Source organism: Geotrypetes seraphini, chromosome 2 (genome assembly GCF_902459505.1).
Source record: "Geotrypetes seraphini chromosome 2, aGeoSer1.1, whole genome shotgun sequence".
Classification (NCBI taxonomy): Eukaryota; Metazoa; Chordata; class Amphibia; order Gymnophiona; family Dermophiidae; genus Geotrypetes; species Geotrypetes seraphini.
This window is the reverse complement of record NC_047085.1, coordinates 103,205,453-103,226,013: the sequence shown is the minus strand read 5'-3', so window position 1 is coordinate 103,226,013 and position 20,561 is coordinate 103,205,453. Positions and strand designations below refer to the sequence as shown.

The window sequence follows — 20,561 nt, the reverse complement described above, 5'->3', positions numbered from 1 at the left end:
TCTGATGAAAGGAATTCCAGTACCCATAATAAATTTTGGCTCAGTTATTCTGGGTAGAAAGGATCCCTACCGTAAATCTGGATGAAAATTTAGATTGTGTTTTCATTCTCTCTCATGACCTTTAAGTCCCAATCCTAAGATATAATGATCAGATGTTCTACAAAGAAAATTAAGATAATACCATGTTGCAAACTTCTATATGGTATAATAAGCTTTAATTATTGACAATTTTTCTTGCTGCCATCAGTTCTGAGACAAATCAGAGGAGTTTTTTTCATGTTTTCTTTTCAATTTCCACGACATCATATTCAGTCATTATGGGATGGGATGGAATGGACAGCAGGATCTTGAAATAGAAGGTTTTGAACTAAAAGACAAAAAGGCTTTAACCTGTGTTTTTAAGCTCAAAAATAGATCTTTTTCTCTGCCATTACTGGGTAAAGAGTTCCAAAACACGGGTCCTGCGATCATAAACATTGGGCTCCTTTTACGAAGCCGCACTAGTGGTTTAACGCACGTAAAATAGCATGCGCTAAACTGCCGGCCGCACTAGCCGCTACCGCCTCCTCTTGAGCAGGCGGTAGTTTTTCGGCCAGCTCAGGGTTTAGCGCGTGATGAAGTCACGCGCGTTAAACCCGCTAGCGCGGCTTTGTAAAAGGAGCCCATGGTTTCATTTAATGCTGTGTATGTCTGTTGTAATCTGCCTAGAACTTTGGATAGTGTGCAATAGAAATATAGAAAATAAATAAATAAACAAAACGTAGAAACATAGTAGATGACGGCAGATAAGGACCCGAATGGTCCATCCAGTCTGCCCAACCTGATTCAATTTAATTTTTTTTTTCTTCTTAGCTATTTCTGGGCAAGAATCCAAAGAGAGGAAGACTTAGGAGTAATGTTAAGATAATGGTAGATATCTGGAATATCCTCCCGAGGGAAGTGGTGGAGAGGAAAATTGTGACGGAATTCAAAAAGGTGTGGGATAAACAGAGAGAATTTCTAATTAGAAAATGAATGGTATAAATTAAAGAACTAAGGCCAGCACTGGACAGACTTGCAAGGTCTGTGACCCATATATGGTGATTTGGTATAGGATGAGCTGGGGAGGGCATCAATGGGAACTCCAGTAACTTGGAACATGAGGACGTTACTGGCCAGACTTTATGGTAGGTATCCTGCAAGTAATGGGATGGTTGGATAGGCTGGAGTGAGCTTGGACAGCAACTCTAGCAGTTGGAACCTAGGACAGTACCAGGTGGACTTTACAGTCTATGGCCCAGAAATATCAAAGAAAAAAAGACAAATTAATTTAATCATGAATTTATAATGTGTATAACTAATGAGAAGATTGGATGGACCGTTCAGGTCTTTATCTGACATCATTTACTATGTTACTATGTAAATAAAAATGTTGGACATGATTTGTAAATCTGGAAACTGTGTGCCCTATTATTAAAGAATGCTAAGATTTTGCAGTTACTGCACATTAATGGCCAAAATTAATCTGTGGTAAGTGCAAAGCCTCTGCATATCTTCCCATAAAGATCACACGCAACATTACACTTACCCCCCTATTATGTACTGTATATGGTGCCTAAGGATGTGCATGCACACTGCTGCATAGCCAATGTGCGCTCACTACTTAATTAATTGGCACCAAAATTTGCCAATTAACATCTGCTAACTCAGACCCTGAGTTTGGTCCATCTCATTTTTTTCTCCATTTTTCTCATCTACTTTTTTTTTCCTACCTTTAACTAGATTTTATTCATCCTTCTCACCCCCTCAGTCTCCATCTATCACCTACTTACCAGGTTTTTATTTCCTGCGCTTACCCACTTAGTTCTCCCATTCCTATCTATGTCTTACTTTTTCCCTCAGTCTTCTATTTACTGTTTTTCACCCAGTTTCCCAGTTCCACTCACCTTCCTAGCCTATTACCCCTTTCCAACTCCAGCTCCTTCTCTGTCACCGAGATTTTAGGTTTATTAAAACTTGATATTCAGCCCTAGACGGCACCAGTCCCTTTAAGTCTTATCACCTTATTCAGGATCCCATTTCTCATTTTACCTTCCCTATTTCCAGACTTTATCACGCTGAATTCTTTGACGGCTAAAGGCTGACCAATCCTAGCCCAGCACAGAGTTTGGGCTCCTCCTCCTTAGCGTCATGCAGTCATGGAGCACAGGAAGACCTAGTGCCGTTGGGGGATTCAGTGCCTAGAACAAGAATCCCTAAAGGCATTTTGTTTTAATTTGATTGGTTGGGCTGTTAGAACTTCTAAGCCTGCTCACCCAATCAAATTAAAACAAACAAGCTTTTATGAGATCCTCTCTAGGTGCTGAATCATTTAACAGCAGGATGCTATGGAGGATGATCCAGAATGCTGTGCTGGCCCTTGACAGCAGCCCCCCCTCCCCACCAATCCACACACCTCTCCAGGCCGCCCTGCCCATCCCACTGCAGTACCCCTGGTGTCAAGGATAAGCCCAGCCCTGCTCTGGCCCCAAGGTGAGTACATATTTTTAAACTACAGGTGAATGAGCAGAGAATAGAACTAGGGTAATCCAATTAACTCACTGAGGAAAGAGGACAACACTCGCTCTCTCTTTTACCTATAGGACCTGCTGAAGAAGGGACAGAATTTCTTAAGTGCTTAGATCTAGGTGGCCTCTTCAGAGAATTTTCAGGAATTGGTTCTTTGCTTTTCATATTTCCCCCAAGGTTCACCGATAAGCTCTTCAGCAGGATGAACCTCATCAGTGAAGGCATCTCCAATGCACTCCAATGTTGCATTTCAGAGTGATACAGTAATATTTTTTTTGTGGTTGGAGAAGGACCAAGTCTAACATTTAGGAAAAACGTACTGCTATCTATAATTAAGGACATGCCTGGAGGCTACGTTTACTACTACTACTATTAATTATTTCTATAGCACTACCAGATTCTGCTGCCTGCCAAATTTGGTAAAATAAGAGTTCTGGCCACTTTTAGAGAAAGTCTTCAGGTAACAGAGCTTGGGGATCCTCGTTAGCTAAAGCTTTTATATTTTGAGTTGTGAGATGCCGGGGTAGGGCAGTGGGCACAGAAAATATTATGCTTCATTCAATTTAGGGTTAGGCACACCTACAATTTAGGTGTTAGGCAGCCCAGGTATCTATCTTTGTTTAAATTTGTTGTAGAGAGTAAGACACTTAGGCCTCCTTTTATCAAACCATTGTCACAACCCTAACCCTAAGGCTCGGCTTGTGACAGGGAAGGCTTTGCCTAACCCTAGCCTGACTTTAAAGAGGGCTAACCATTGTGACAGGCCAGACACCAAGAGTAAGGAAGACTCTGAATTCCCATTCAAAACCCAGCTCACAAAACCCTGGGGAGGTGAGGAATCTGGAGGGAACAGCCTAGAACTGCCTCAGAACAAATCCACCAGCTCAGCTAACCCACAGCTGCAGGGCTTAATTAGAAGCTCAGGGAAATCTCAGCCCAAGCTACAGGCTGCCCTGCCCCCGCACAGAACAGGGCGTGGTCGCCTCAGTGCTTTAGAGGCAGCACTGAGGAGGAACCAGTCAGTCTACCCTGGGTCAGCCCAGGAAGGAGGTTCACAGGACAGCTCTCCTGAACCTCAGAGCTTTCAGGATATTGAGATGGTGGATGCAGCCCCTGTCTCTGATGCCAGCCAGCTAGCTATTCCAGAGCCCATGGAATTTATGGACACTAGCATGGATACTGAAGCATGTATGATGGATGAAAGTTAAGTACACAGTCTTTACTTTTTGTGGTGCTTAATTTTGTGAACTTTTTGGTTTTTTTTTACTTATCTGTTTGCACCTGTTTGGAGCCATTGAGCAGTGCTGGGCTCTCACTGCAAAGGTGCCTAAACCTGGAAGCCTTTAAACTGGGTTTATTTTGCTTGAAAGTTTTTGTTGGTGTTTGCCTTTTGAGGATTAAAGGCGACTGCAATATGGACTCTGTGTAGGGTGATAGTTGGGGAGAATCCACACAAGATCCTGGGTGGGATTGTGGGGCCATTTGTGGCAAGCTGTTTAAATACAGATTTGAATAAGTGGATTCGGCTATTCCCCTCCCCCACCAACTGCTTTTGAGTTGGCTGGGACAGGCCTACTTCAATCCAGGCCTGAGTACAACGCTTTCATTCCTCAAAGAAAGTGCTATAGTCTTATTCCTGTCCTGTTTTGTAAGGGCAGGCTTATTAAGACTGGACTATTACAGACTAAGCAATTACTTACCTGTTATACCTGTAAAGAAGGTGTGGGCTTTTTGTTTTGCAGCCCGGTGATTCTTTTATGTTTTCTTTTGTTCATGGAGTCAATGAACTAAACCCTGAGAAGGGTCTGTGAACTCAATAAATTGGGACTCAGTTTTATTTTGAACTTTATTGTTCCTGACCTGTTTTTGTGGTTCTTTATTGACCAACAAACCAGCAGGACTTCCAACATCTTCTGGAAGCACGTGGGCCGCAGGTTATTCTGGGCACTGACTGGGGCCAATAGTACAAGCCGGCACCGGCGGTGCCACACCATGTTAGGGTATTTTATTGCCGGCCACTGTGGTAAAAGCTCCAAAGCTCATAGGAATTCTATGAGCATTGGATCATTTATCGCATCGGCCAATGATAAAAAAAACTCCCTAACATGACTTGATAAAAGGAGGTCTACGTTAGCTGCAATTGAAATGCCTTTCTTTAGAAAAGCAATGATTATACTTTTTGTATTTAGCACTTGCTACTGAAAGGGTGCTTTAAAAAATATGCAGGAAATTGATCTTGGATTCACATTTTCAGAAAAGATGAGCTTTGGGCTTACAATAGTATTTCTAAGGGGAGTGGCTGGCTTAGGAAGGCTACATAGCCTTTCACAGACAGGGCACTGATTCAAATCAGCTCCAGAGGGCAATGACCAGAAGTCATTATCACCTGAATGCCATTTTGTAGCCTAGGTGAAATGGTAATTTCAGTCCTATAGTGTGATCTTCACATTTAATATCTACCTTCACAGTCTGACAAAATCTGAAACATCTTTGGCAGCCTTAACAAACTCTTGGAAATTGAATTATTCATTTACCCTTAGAGATGCGTCTACAGAAGAGTTTAGGTGAATTGAGATAACTTCAATGGCATAACAAGAGGGGACGGAGGGGGCGGTCGCCCCAGGTGCAGCCTTGGGGGGATGCACAGCCGGCCAGGTCCGGAAAATTCCTGGGCTGCAACGGCGACGGCACTCAGCGGCATCGGTGAATGGTCTTGTCCCCGCAGTTAAGAGAGGGAACGCACGCGGTCCCTATCATGCTCCTTCCCTCCTTACTGCCGCCGCCGAGTTGAAACAGCTCCCTTTCTTCCTCCCTGTCCCTTACCTTCGTGGCCGCGAGTCTAAATTACCTTCTTACAGCAACTGGAGCGTTGAAGCTGCGTGTGGTTGCTGTAAAAGTCATCTCTGATGCAACCGGAAGTTGCATCAGAGATGACCTTTACGGCAGCCATATGCAACTACAACGCTCCGGCTGCTGTAAGAAGTCAGTTTAGACATCGCTGGCCACAGGGCAGGGAAGTTTGTCGGACTGGGCCTTTTGTCCGGGGAGGGGGGGGGGTGAAAGCGCCACGAAGATAAGGGGCAGGGAGGGAGAAAGGGAGGAAAGGTGAGGTGGAGAGGAAAAGACGCTGAAGGGATATGGGTAAAACAGAGGGGGGAGAAGGACGCTGAAAGCACATGGGGAAGACAGAGGGGGGAGAAAAACGCTGAAAGGACATGAGGATGACGGGGGAAGGACGCTGAAAGGATATGGGGAAGACACAGGGGGGGAGAAGGATGCTTAAAGGACATGGGGAAGACAGAGGGGGGAGAAGGATGCTGAAAGGACATGGGGAAGACAGAGTGGGGAGAAGATGCTGAATGGAAATGGGGAACAGAGAGTGGGGAGAAGATGCTGGCAGGGAAGAAGACAGAGATGCCAGACTATGGGGAGAGCGGAGGGAAGAAGATGGGTGTCAGACCAATTTGGAAGGGGGGGGGAGAAAGGGAGAGGCACAGTAACAGAGCAAATGGAAGGTGCAGAGAGAAGAGAGACGGTGGATGGAAGGAATTGAATGAGAAGATGAGGAAAGCAGAAACCAGACAACAAAGGTAGAAAAAAAATTCTATTTCTTTTTCTTTTTTTTTTCTTCAGGATAAAGTAGTATATTAGTTGTGTTGATAAAAAATTATAAAAAAGCCCTGCCAGCTGAACATCTCTTTCTTCAGTTCAGCAGCCAGAACTTTGATTTATAAGGAAGGAATAAGCTAAATATGGTAGTACTGAGGCTTGTATGGATGCTGCGGGGTCGGTGACGGGGCAGTGAATGGGATGGCAGTGACGGGGCGGTGAATGGGATGGTGGTGAAGGGAATTGCGGTGACGGGGTGGTGAAGTGGACGGTGCAGTGACAGGGAAAGATTTTTTCATGTCAAAAGCTTCCCTCTGACTCAGCTTCCTGTTTCCGCTTTTGACTGAACACCGCATTGCCGATCTGAAGTTCTGTTGATGCCGGGGGTAGAAGGAGGCCCGTTGCCAATCTTAAGTATCATAGCGGGGGGGGGGCTTACCGATCTTGTTGCCAAAATCGGAAAGGTGAGGAAGGGAGAAAGATGGGCCTGCGGTGGATGGAGAGATTGAGAGAAGGGGGCAGATGATGGAAGTGGGGAGAGAGAAGAGGGCAGATGATTGAAGTGGGGGGAAAGAGAGAGAAGGGGCAGATGATGGAAGTGGAGAGAAGGGGGAGAATGAAGAGGGCAAATGATGGAAGTGGGGAGAAGGGGAAGATGATGGAAGTGGGGATAGAGAAGAGGGCAGATGATGGAAGTGGGGGAGAAGGGAGAGCAAAAGCTGAATGGAAGTGGAGAAAGAGAACATATACTGGATAGAAGAAGGGATAAAGAAAAAGGACATATGCTGGGGGAAGAAGACAGAGTTAGTGAGCTAGTAAAGGGGTGGCATGCTGTGGGTAGACATAGTGAAAAGAGGGAAACTGAAGCCTGCATAGTAAGAAATAATTTTATTTAGATGGAGGCAGAAAATAAAGAAGGAAGACCAGAGAAGGAAAGGGAAGAGAGAGAGGAGAGAGAGATGCCAGAGAACGGGGAAGGAGACAGAGATATCAGATCTGAGTGGAGGAAATGAGAAGAGAGAGATGCTAAAAACCACAGGGGGGGGAGGGAAAGAGAGATGAAAGGAGAAAGATGCCAGACCAAAGGGTCTAGAGGAGAGATGGCAGAGGGAGACAGACAGTTTCTGGAAGGGGCAGGCAGTGGATGGAACGGGCAGATGCTGGATTGAAGAGACAGGGTAGACACTGGAAGGAAAAGAGTGAAAAGAAGATAAAAGCAGAAATCAGAGACAATAAAAGGTAGAAAAAAATCATTTTATTTCTATTTTGTCATTAGAATATATCAGATTTGAAATATATATACTGCTAGAGACATAACTGGGACTGCAAAGCCCAGGCAGTGTTTCTTTAGCTTCCAGCTGGCTTAGGGCTCTCTCGGACCAGGGGGCAGTTGCCCTAGTTGCACTCCCCTAACACTATTCTTGTTATGTGTGACTGCAGTATTCTGTTAGCATGATATTTCTGTGTAGCATTCTATAATAATTTGGCTTGTTCAGTTTTCTTGATAGTAGAGGGGATATATGTGAAGGGGAGGGGAGACAGGGGTTTTGTTGGTCCTTGCTCTGTATATTTATATTTATAAAATGACAATTGTACGGAATATTGTTTCTTTTTATACTTTAATAAAATATGTTCAATATAAAATCATAACTGAGACTTGTGCGGATGGGATCAGATGGTTTGCGGGGACTGAGCTTGCAGAGACAGGGCAGAAATGTGTTTTTTAAATTTCAGTCTTAGTAGTTTGCCAGTCCACAAAATAATTATTTTATTTCTGCCGGTCCACGGGTATAAAAAGGTTGAAAAACACTGCTCTAGAGCAGAGTTGGCAGCTGCACTGAGGTGCAGGAAGGTCCCACAATGACTCATCTGCCGGCTTTGCTCCGGAAGAAGTAAGTTATGTCGGAGGGGGTAGACCAGGCAGATGCAGTCATCGCGGGTCCTTGCCACAACTCCCTGCGTCTGCCGGGTCAACCCCTTCCGACATAACTTACTTCTTCCGGAGAAAAGCCTGGAGTCATCACGGGACATTCCAGCACGTGGCTGCCGACTCTACTCCAGAGCTAGTACGTCGGATGGGGTGCACCAGCAGCTACAGTCATCGCGAGAAAGGAGCAGGACTGCTAGAATGAAAGAGTGGTGCAGGGAGAGAAAGGGGGCAGGGTGGTATGGAAGGGTGGTGCTGATGGAATTGATGTACAGGGAAAGAGGAGAGAGACATAAGGGGGAAGCATACTGGATGGAATTGGATTGGAGGGAAAGAAAGGGGGCAGATGCTGATTGAAGAAGGGTGGATGGAGAGAGAAAGGGCAGACATTGGATGGTAGTGTGGCAGGTAGAGGGGGAGCCTATGCTGGATGGAAGTGCAGATGGGAGAGATAAGGGAGCAAATGCAGGAAGGAAATGGGAGGAGAGAAAGAGGGAAGCAGACGATGGAAGTGGACAGAGAGAGGAGAAGGTACTAGATGGAAGGGGTAGAGAAAGAGGGTACATGATGGAAGGAGGGGATAAATAAAAGGAGAGCACATGATGGGGGAAAAGGATTGAGTTAGGGAAAAACTGGAGGGGATGAGGGAAAGAAGTGGCGAGCTGTAGGTAGACAGTAAAAAAGGAAATTGATGAGAGGATAGTAAGAACGTAATCTAGATAGATGCAGAAAATAAATTGAAAAGGAAAATGAGGGAAGAAAGGGATTGCAGAAGAGAAGTGTGGGAGAGGGAAGGAGAGGAGAGAGATGCAAGACCAATGGGGGTGAAAGGAGAGATGGAAGGGGGAGGCATACAGTTTCTGGAAGGGGCATAGAAGGAGAGAAGATGCCATATAGGGGCAGAGAGATGGCAGACAGTGGATGGAAGGAAGAGAGTAACAAGAAGATGAGGAAAGCAGAAACCAGAGAAGACAAAGGTAGAACAAAAATTTTCTATTTATTGCTTTAGGAGACATGTGCCACTGTTTTTGTGGTGTTGCATTGTATGCAGAGTCCAGCTTCTTGCTGGTTCAATTTAAGCTTTGTTTATGTATTTCTATTTTATTCCCCCTTTTACAAAACTGTGGAGCGTTTTTTATCGCCAGGCGTGGTGGTAACAGCTCTGATGCTCAGAATTTTATGAGCATCAGAGCTGTTACCACCATGGCTAAAATCCACACTACAGTTTTGTAAATGGGGGAGGGGTTAGTTTGTGATGACATATTCCATACTTGGCAAAGGTGTTTTCTGTGTTCTGTGTGTTCGAAAGACATGGTTTTCTGTTAGGGTTGACGGTGTAGGATTGATCTGTACTAGTCTGGCTTGTTTAGTTTTACAATGGGTGTATTGATGTTGTCCTGCTCACTGCAGTATGTAAGATGCTGCCTTTTTCTAGGTACTCATGTGTGACGTGTGGCATGTTACTAAAAATCATGTTTTTCGTACAGATGGGGGGGGGGAGGGTGCCAAAAAATGATGGGCCCCAGATGTCACATATGCTAGATACGCCACTGCTACTTAGTAGCCTCATTGCATGCCCCCCTAGTCCTAGTATTTTTGGAAAAAATGAACAAGTGATTCACATCTATCCTTTCCACTCCACTCAGTATTTTATAGACGTCTTATCATATCCCCCCTGAGCCATCTCTTCTGTAAGCTGAAGAGCCCTAGCCAATTTAGTCTTTCCTCATAGGGAAATTGTCCTATCCCTTTTATCATTTTCGTTGCCCTTCTCTGTACCTTTTCTAATTCCGGTATATCTCTTGAGGTATGGCGACCAGAACTGCACACTGTATTTAAGGTGCGGCCATACCATAGAGCAATACAACGGCATTTTAACATTTTCATCTTTATTGTCCCTTTCTTTCCTAATAATTCCTAGCATTCTAATTGCTTTCTTAGCTACTGCTGCACACTGAGCTCAGGGTTTCAACGTATCCTCAACAATGACACTTAGATCCTTTTCCTGGGCATTGACTCCTAACATTGAACCTAGCATCATGTAGCTATAGTTCTGGTTCCTCTTTTCCACTTGCATCACTTTGCACTTGCTCACATTAAACGTCATCTTGCAATTTTTCACAATCCTCTTGCGATTTAACAACTTTGGCCAACTTTGTGTCATTAGCAAATTTAATTTATCTCACTAGTTATTCCCATCTCTAGATCATTGATAAAATATGTTAAAAAGCAGCGGTCCCAGTACAGACCCCTAGGGAGCCCTGCTGTTTACCCTTCCCCACTGAGAATATTGACCATTGACTCTGTTTTCAGTGAAAAATCTGAGGTTGACTTTTTTAAATAAAGAATGAAATTTCAAGGGTTTGAGAGATGAACAATAACAGATGCTTTCCAAACTAACATTTGTTTTCAAGAATTAAACGGTATTGGCAGTTAAGTTTGACTCCCTCTTATAAGCCAATGATTTGAAATGGGGTTTTCTCTCATAGGTGCTAGTTCTGTGGGTGCTGAGTAGGACTGGGTTATTTGTTAAAATTTTGGCTATGTTGCAAATAGTGTATCGGAACTTCTCTAGAAGGGACTTTTTTGAACAATTTCTATATAATGTATTGCGTGTCTACAAGTTTTTTGAACAGATATTTGTTATATAATGCATTGAGGCTTGGATTCTCAATCCAGCACTAATTTTCGGTGCTCATTCCTCTGCTAAAAAATGCCGTCCAAAGAGTGATTTTAACTGAGATTTGAGGTGCATACCATGCCTAGAAAATTGGCACCAGAACTGCACCTACACAGGTGCTTTAGGCTGCTGAATGCCAAAGTAGGCTTGGCCAGTGCTGGAAGTAGCATTAGGCAGCCTAAAGCGCCTAGGTAGGCGCAATTCACAAGAAGATGGCGGCCAGAAATGTAGGCCCGGAAAACCCTGGCCTATCTTTAGAGTGCCTAGCTTTCTCGTTGGCGCGATTGCAAAACTGGCATCAATGCGTGATTAACATGCGATCAGCAGCCGCTTTTAAGGCGGCTACTGATATCGGTGCCAGTTTGAGAATCCGGGCCTAAGTGTTCACAAGTTTATTGAGAAGTTTTTCAGCATCAACGATAGAAACCTGTAAACTGTAAGTCTCAGATTATAGGTGTTATTTTATCTGAGCAGGTTTCTGAGAGGAGGGGGGGGGAGTGAAGGCACAGACACAGCAAGGGAGGAGTGGGGGGAGGGGGAGAGGAGGAAAGGTGCTGGCACCCAGGGTGGTCTGCCCCCCCACCCTTCCCTTACTACGCTACTGGACTACATGTTGAAATTAATCTATTATATTATCCCGGTTAGATTATTGTAACGCCTTCAAAGACTACAATTGGTTCAGAATACCGCCGTGAAGTTGATCTATGGAAAGAGCAAATTCGACCATGTGACTCCTTTGCTTTTCTCTCTCTATTAGCTCCCGGTTTATTTTAGAATTCAGGTTAAGTGTTTATGTATTGTTTTTAAGATTTTACATGGTATCTTTGCTCCTCTTGTTCCTCTGCTATGGAATGTTTATAGATTTTCATATGCGATTTGAACTTTTTCTTCCTTCTAGGAAAGGAATTCAAGGAGCTAAGAATTTTAGCAGCTCTCTGGTGTTTAAATTTCCCCAATTATGGAATGAACTTCCCCTAATTTTGAGGTGTCCCAGTTCCTTCCAACTTTTCCGTAAACTTCTAAAATCTTTTTATTCACTAAACATTTTGAAAACTAACTCTCTTGTATTTCAGTTTACTTAATTTTTTTAATTCATTGTCAACCACGTTGAGCTTCCTTTGGTTGAAGACCCGGTATATAAGGTTACATTTTAGTTTAGTTTAGTTTAATCAAAATAACACCTGAAAGCAAATACAACCTGATCAGCAATCATCCTATATAATAAAAGGCTAACTCGCGCATGCGCACTCCTATTTGCGTGCTTCCATGATCAGTAGTTCCATGGCCGCATGAGTGCGCATGTGCGAGTCCCCAGCCTTACTTTCTAGCACCTACCACTCGCCGAAGCGCTGACTCCCACGGAGATGTTGTTTTTCTATTTGGGGCTGCGGCGGCGTCTTTTCTCGGGAGCCGCACCAGCGTCGGAGACAAGGCTTCCGACGCTGGTGCGCCTCTTGAGGGAGACTGCCGCCACGGCTTTGGACAGAGGGGTAGCATTTTCGTGGGAGCCAGCCTTCGGAGAGGCTTGAGAGTGTGCATGCGCAGCCAATCAGTGCCCTCACCACCTCTGCAAGTCGAGAGAGATCACGGGCGGTCAGCGCCCCCACCACCCCGAAGATGCACACAGTAGCAGCAGGGCCATCGTCAAAGGGAGCACAAAACATGGCAGAAATTAAGAGTAATCAACAATTCCTCTTGCTTCTCACCTCAGAATCCAGGCTCCCGGTTGATAACGAAAAGGCGGAGCAAGGAGACCACAATCACAGTAAGCACGAGTTCGGGACATTAGCGAGCAGGGTTGCCATGGAAACCCCGCTCGAGTCAAGTAAAACCCTTAGACTGGAGGAGAAAAAATCTCAAAAGGTACAAAAAATCTCCCCCACCCCAAAAAAAGATGTTAACAGAATAGGAGGGAAGAGACAACTGGAACTAACCGCCTTAATAAGTGATTAAATGAAGTCCAATGTTATAGTGAAGGAAAGCCCTCAGTCACACAGCTAACCTGGGGAAAAGTAAGAAAACAGCTGTACCCTTGGGGTTTTCTTACTTTTCCCCAGGTTAGCTGTGTGAGTGAGGGCTTTCCTTCACTATAACATTGGACTTCATTTACTCACTTATTAAGGGGTTAGTTCCAGTTGTCTCTTCCCTCCTATTCTGTTAACATCTTTTTTGGGGGTGGGGAGATTTTTTGTACCTATGGAAACCCAGCTGGCATAACAAAAATGATGCAGTAGCAAGGGTCAGTGAAAGGGGATCAGGAGCGACATGCATAGCAGGGGCTTAGAGGGCAAGAGAGCTGCAGTTGGAGAGACTGAGGAAGGGAATGTTCAGATAAAGAAGAACTGAGACTGAAGAAGGAATAAAAATTAAAAAAAAAAAAAAAAGGAAGAGACACCTATAGGGAAACACAGGATTAGGAGCATACAGAGAAAACAGGAGAACGTAGAGGTTTGCAGGAATCAGGAGCATATAGATAAAGGAGAGCAGAGACCCCTGCAAGAAGAGAAAAAGAGCAAAGAGACTGGGAATGATAAAGAGCAGAGATGTTTGCAAGGAGAAAAAGCGAGGCAGTAATGTTACAGCTGGAGAGTGCAGAATGAGGAAGAAAGCAGAGACAGCGCTACACAGGGAAACGGAGGGAGGAAAGAGACAGAAAGAAAAAGACAGACAGACATATATTCTAGCACCCGTTAATGTAACGGGCTTAACGACTAGTATGAGAATAAGATTCCTAAATCCTAGAGGAACCAAATACAAAACTATTCACTCTACAACCTTCTCATAACTGGAAGCAAAATGGTGAAATCCTTTACTAGCACAACTAAGAACGATAAAGCCATATTTTGACTTTTTTTTCATTTAGATTGTTAGTACAATCTCTTATTTTGAGTTTACTGGATTATTGTAATGTTCTTTATCTTTCTATTTTTTTTTTCCAATTCTTTATTCATTTTGCATCTTACAATAAGTGCACAATATTACAACATATTAAACTTTTACATATCACTTGAAATTCATTCAATTATGATTTTACATAGATAAATTTATTCCCTCCCCACCCATACTTCCCACAGTAATTTACTTCTAAATATCATATACATATTGTATCACTATCTAAAAATAAGATCTTAAAAAGAACTTTCTACCCTTCCCTCTCCCCTATATATAAATACACTTTCATTGGAAAATGATATCTACTCATTACAATAATTTGTTAATGGCCCCCAAATCTTTTTAAAATTATTATAATTCCCTCTTTGTATGGCAATTGATCTTTCCATTTTATAAATATGACATAGCGAATTCCACCAAAATGTGTACCAATTGCTGGTAATATGTTGCATGGCGACCCCTGTCATAATTAATAAAAGCTTGTTATTACTTGATGAAATTTGACTTTTTGCTCTCATTGACATCCCGAACACAATTTCTAAACAAAACATAAAAAGGTTGCAGATCATTCAAAGTACTGCGGTACGATTGATTTTTGGATTGAAACGAACTGATCACATATCGCAGTATCATCACAGATTACACTGGCTGCCAATGGAAGCTAGAGCAATTTCCAAGTTCAGTTGTATATGTTTTAAAGCTTTGAATGGGCTTTTGCTATTTCAAATTCGTAAACAGAAAACATTTACGCAAAGTACGATTCCTTGACTTTCCATCAGTAAAGGGATGGTTTTATAGACGATGCTTTGGCAAAATGTTAGCATACCAGCCGGCTACATGGGAAAAACAAGTCAGCACTCACATATCATTTTCCACTTCCTATTTGGCTTTTAGAAAAATGTTGAAAAAACATAGTTGTTCCGGCAAATATTTTGATTAATTTGCTGTGATCATGCTATGTTGGTTAGTATTTCTTGATTTGTGAACTGCACAGAACCGTGAGGTAGTTGCAGTATATAAGCATCTATGTTATGTTATGTTAAGGAACACCCCAGATTTGTCAACTAGCTTGTCTACTTTTTTACTTATGCCCAGGAACAGCAATCAGCAAAGGGTCTGTGAGTGTTCACAGACTCTGCCCTTCCCTCCTGTGTGGTTTTCCTGTTAAGACTGGAAACCCACACAGAATATGGGGGATCAGTGAGGGTCTTGTCCTGACTTATTGCTGTTGCTGCCACCTCTGCTGCCTTCATTCTTTGGATAAGGGTATGGGGTGAACGGGAGGGGAATGACATATCACTGTTTTGCTTTCATCATAAGTTAGGAGCATATTAAATTTTATATTTTAAACCAGCGTGCTTATTTTGGAAGTATATCAAACCTTCATAAGTAAAAAAAATAAAATAAAATAACTTGATTTCACGTTGTATAAATGTTTGGGAAGCACAGACCTAGGGCACCTAGTACCGTCTGAGCTGCAGGGAGCCCAGGGGCTGCTGGAGTGGTCATGGGTCTACAGTCTGCCTGAGTGTGGCCATCAGCTCTGCTGGTCCCTGCACCCGCTGATGTCAACTTCCTGTTTGGGTCGGGGGACCAGCAGAGCTGATGGCCACATGCAGGGGGTGCTCTGCACAGATGGGGGGATGGGGGGGGGGGGTTGTTCTGACTCAGGTTCCTGTCCTGACAGCTATGCCATTGCTATCATCACATCCTAGTAACATAGTAAATGATGGCAGATAAAGCCCCAAATGGTCCATCCAGTCTGCCCAAACATACACTCTCTATAATTTAATGAAAATTGTTCATTTTCTTAGGTATTTCTGGGCCAGAAACCCAAAGTTCTGCCTGGTACAGTGCATAGGTTCCATCCTGTTGCTCCAACATTTCCTTTAAAATAATAAAGTGAACCTATTCAGTTCTGTTAAAAAAGTTTAAGGGCATGCATCCAAATATTGAATTTAAAGTGCAATACATAAAATCATCAATTATAAGGTTGCTTTTCTGAGCTGAATGGTGTTAATAAATTTGTCACTGTCTTCTGTTTGTAAAGAAAACAGCAATTAGGCTGTACAATGAGGTCCAGTGTTCTGCAGCACCTGCAGTGCTCTGGTTCTGGATACAGGTCACAAAAGCTGTGAAATAACATAACATGTCCCGTGAGGAGATTTATAATTTCTAAGGGGAGCTCTAGAGAGTGTTTGAAGAGTGCTGATGGTGGTGTCAGAAAAGAATTCACATACTTTGCCAAACTGTAAGAGGGGGGAGGGGGAGGGGGGGGAAACCCGGGTGGAGGAACTTCAGCTCACTAAGGGCTTCTTTTACGAAGCCGCGTTAACGGCTTTATCGCACGCACATTTTTAGCGTGCGCCAAGCCCCACGCTAGCCGAAAAACTACCGCCTGCTCAAGAGGAGGCGGTGGCGGCTAGCGCGGCCGGCGAATTAGCGCACTCTATTACGTGCGTTAAACCGCTAACGTGGCTTCGTAAAAGGAGCCCTAAGTTACAACAAGAGCCTTTGTGGTCCAGAGCTGCCTCTTAATCCTTCTTCAAAAGTAACGGTCGCACGAATTTGACAACCAATTTCATAACAAGCATCCGCTATCTGTGCATTTTGGGGGCCATTCCAGAAATCTGACCATTTTCATACACAAAATAATCCTTATCAGCTGGATTCACTGAATTTATGGTTTTGAAATCTGCTTTAACAAACTTGGCCTCATTTTTATTTACTGTGGTCAAGTGGGGTCACAATACAAATACGTTTGTTTCCCTTTTTCAACTCTATATATTGAAGCTACAGCCTCAGCATCCTGGGGTTGTGGGTTCAAACCCCGCGCTGCTCCTTGTGACCTTGGGCAAGTCACTTAATCCTCCATAGAGAGGTACGTTAGATAGTTTGTGAGCCCACCGGGACAGATAGGGAAAATGCTTGAGGACCTGATTGTAAAACCGCTTAGAAAACCTTGATAGGCGGTATATAAAAATACTACTAATAATAATACAGTATACTGATGAAACTTATCTAATAAACTTCCTTTGACCAAGCACGTGTTTGCAGAGGCTGTCAAATCTGAACAGGGATCCAATGCCATAGGATCTCTAATTCGATGCCATTTACAAAGGTATTAAAGTGGCCCGGAAGAGTAGAAACTGCACTTCTTCGTAGAAATTCAGAAGCATAGAAAAGCTGCGAGAATCAAGACCCAAAGGGAGGGGGGGAAAAATGCATAGTGTAAAAGCAAACGCAGTCATAAACCGGATCCCTTAAAGAAGTCACTTACCCAGCGTAGAGGTTGTTGTAGAGGTGGCTTTGCACTGGCAGCCAAATGCTAAGGAAGGCAAGACAAAGAGAGAGAGCCGCTGTCCACTTGCTGCGAGTCATGCCAGCAACCCAAAGAAAAAGGAGCCGAAAAGAAACTTTAGAACAGACCCCCCCCCCCCCTGGCAAAAGAAAAGTACTGGAGCAAGGGGTGGGGGCGACGTTATTTGCAGCTGCAGATAAAGAGAGAAACTGTCAAACTAGCAAGAGCAAGTTGCAACTTTTTCAGTTGAACTTGAGAGGGGGGTGGGGGAGGGGGGGAGTTCATTGCCACTGCCGGAGAAGCTGCAGTGTATCTTGCGCGTGAGACACGGGAGCCGCGTGGGGCTCTTGACCCGCCCCCTCTCTGCATGGGAGGTTGGCTCGCGGGACAGCAGCAGCCCAACCCGGAGCTGGGGGCGGGAGAGGTGGAATGAGGGAATCCTGGACCAGAGCATGTGACCTCCTCCCCTCAACCCCTCCTCCTCCCCCTCCCTAATGGATTGTGAATACACGGAGGGCTGATGGGTGCACCTTTACTCTTCATGGGCCTTTAGCTCTAGGGTGCCGGTTCCTCAAGCACTTTCTGCAGGGCTGTGAAATACGTTTAGTCCTGGTTTTATTTATTTCTTTATTTACATTTCTTATATACGTTTTCTAATGCTTCATTTGTTTAAAGCAGTGGTTCCCAAACCTGTCTTGGGGGACCCCCAGCCAGTCAGGTTTTCAAGATATCCCTAATGAATATGCATGAGAGAGATTTGCATACCTGTCACTTCCATTATATGCAAATCTCTCTCATGCATATTCATTAGGGATATCTTGAAAACCTGACTGGCTGGGGGTCCCCCAGGACAGGTTTGGGAACCACTGGTTAAAGAAATGTTGGATTTAAAATTCCCTCAGCGCATAGCAAGTTAAAGGATCACTTAGATCAATGGTTCCCAACCCTGTCCTGGAGGACCACCAGGCCAATCAGGTTTTCAGGCTAGCCCTAATGAATATGCATGAGAGAGATTTGCATATAATGGACGTGACAGGCATGAAAATCTGCTCCATGCATATTCATTAGAGCTAGCCTGAAAACCCGATTGGCCTGGTGGTCCTCCAGGACAGGGTTGGGAACCACTGACCTTAGATCGCAGCATGGAATGGTGCTACGTTTTGGGTTCTTAGGAAATTATTGAGTTGTCTTTTCATATATTTATAATAGTCACACAGTACTTTGTGCCATTCACTTCACTATTTATAAACAGATTCATCATATCATTTTTATCAATTAAATAAACACTTGAATTAATTAACAGCCCTTCAATGAACTAGGAGGAAGGTATATCATACATTTAGGACCTTCCATAACATACATTATCCCAGGTCTGTATTCTGTTAGATTTCAATAATCATTTATACCAAACCTCCTTCCCTTCCCTTAATTAGTTAGTTGGTATCTTTATTTAATTTATAAATATATGAAAAAAACAACTCAATAATTTCCTTTAACCCGATTTGTTTATAGTTATTCTAAAGTTTGGGTAGGGATTTATGAAAAAGGTCCGTTTTGGGTTTTTTTTCACGTTTTTGGGTTTTTGCCAGGTACTAGTGGCCTGGATTGGCCACCTGTGAGGACGGTCTACTGGGCTAGATGGACCATTGGTGTGACCCAGTAAGGCTATTCTTATGTTCTTATTATGCAATGCTATTTTTATAGATTTTTTTTTTTTTACTCCTCCTCCCTGTCACATTGTAGAGCCACCCCCTAAAAAGTACATAATGCCTGGTGAACACTCCCCACTTCAAATATATGGTGGAATACAACATAGTACAAAATTCGACATATAGGGCTCCTTTTATCAAGCTGCGCTAGCGGGGTTAATGCACGCGACTTTTCATCACGCGTTAACCCCCGTGCTGGCCTAAAAACTACCGCCTGCTCAAGGGAGGCGTTAGTGGCTAGCGCGGCTGTCAGTTTAGCGTGCGGTATTACGCACATTAAACCGCTAGCACGGCTTGATAAAAGGAGCCCTTAATATGGCGAGAAGCCCATTAATGCTAGTACTGCCACAGAAAAGTAGGTCATATGCATAAAAAATGTCCAGTCACAAAACGTCATTATACTGAATATTATTGTCCAGTTAATCAGTGCTATCCATCCAGGGATTTATAATGTGGTCATCCATGCTAACGACTGGTATCACATGGTGCCTGATGACCACAAGGCATTCTGGTAGAGTGATCCCTATAATCAGATCAAGAAATATCAAGATTGGCACAGAATGTTCATAACGTTTAAAGCAGTGTCTCAAATATTTTTTTTTTTAGCTTCAACACACTATAGCAGAAATTATAAAATTGCAAAACCAATACAAAATTAAATTAAGAGTTATTTATTTAAAGCTCTTTAAGCTATGTATGGGTAATTGTAACAAAGGTGAAACTAAAATAGAATAAAATTGCTAATCAATGCAATAGATGTGCTTGTTTTTGACTGCAAATTAATTCAAAACGTAGCTTGATAGTCAACAAGCAAACATGCATTTCATCATCCACCTTCTGCAGGCAAATCATAGGTTGCATACGCAGGAGTTTCGTCAGCCGTAAGCCTGAAGTCATTATGCCATTGTATAGATCCATGGTGAGGCCCCACCTGGAATACTGTGTGCAATTCTGGAGGCCGCATTACCGTAAGGATGTGCTGAGACTGGAGTCGATCCAGAGAATGGCCACCCGGATGGTCTCGGGACTCAAGGATCTCCCGTACGAGGAACGGCTGGATAAGTTGCAGCTGTACTCACTCGAGGAACGCAGAGAGAGGGGTGACATGATCGAGACATTCAAGTATCTCACGGGCCGCATCGAGGTGGAAGAAGATATCTTCTTTTTCAAGGGTCTCGCAGCAACAAGGGGGCATCCGTGGAAAATCAGGGGCGGGAAACTGCACGGGGACACCAGGAAATTCTTTTTCACTGAAAGGGTGGTTGATCGCTGGAATAGCCTTCCACTTCAGGTTATTGAGGCCAGCAGCGTGCCTGATTTTAAGGCCAAATAGGATAGACACGTGGGATCTATTCACAGAGAAAGGTAGGGGAGGGTCATTGGGGTGGGCAGACTAGATGGGCCATGGCCCTTATCTGCCGTCTATTTCTATGTTTCTATATTATGTTTCTATGTTCTCTTTTTTATTTCAATTTAATTTCTGTCGGAGCTGAAAATCCAAGTTTGCAAAGATAAGAAGATCCAAATGGGAATAAAGCCTTGATTTGCCTTGTTGCTCAAGTTAGGATAACTACTGCACAAAAAATAAAAATAAAATGACTTGCCATTAGCTTTCCAGGACCAATCACATCAAAGAATGATACTCGTTTGGGCAGTTGTATCCTTACACGTACATGTCATATATTGTAGTATATACTAATGAAGGGAATTTAAAAAAATAAATTCTAGAATCTTTCGTGGTACACCTGGAATCTCTTCGGGGCACACCACAGTGTCTTGGCACAGTTTGGGAGACGCTGCTTTAAAGCACGTTTCAGCTCGGATGCTTCCCCGGGATGGATGGTATGCTGTGTGGCTGAGTGTGGATGGTTGGTATGGATGGACAGATGAGTGTTG

General features: G+C 43.6%; 1 protein-coding gene across 1 annotated transcript in view; it reads right to left on the bottom strand.

Annotated features, from left to right (window-relative positions):
* The window catches only part of CPA6 (carboxypeptidase A6), a 165,386-nt gene extending 147,980 nt beyond the window's left edge, over positions 1 to 17,406 (bottom strand). Inside the window, exon 1 of the mRNA XM_033933670.1 lies at positions 16,936 to 17,406. Within this exon, the coding sequence (XP_033789561.1) occupies positions 16,936 to 17,036 (101 nt within the window). The 5' untranslated portion in view covers positions 17,037 to 17,406. The remainder of the gene's footprint in view (positions 1 to 16,935) is intronic.
* Positions 17,407 to 20,561: the final 3,155 nt, after the last annotated feature.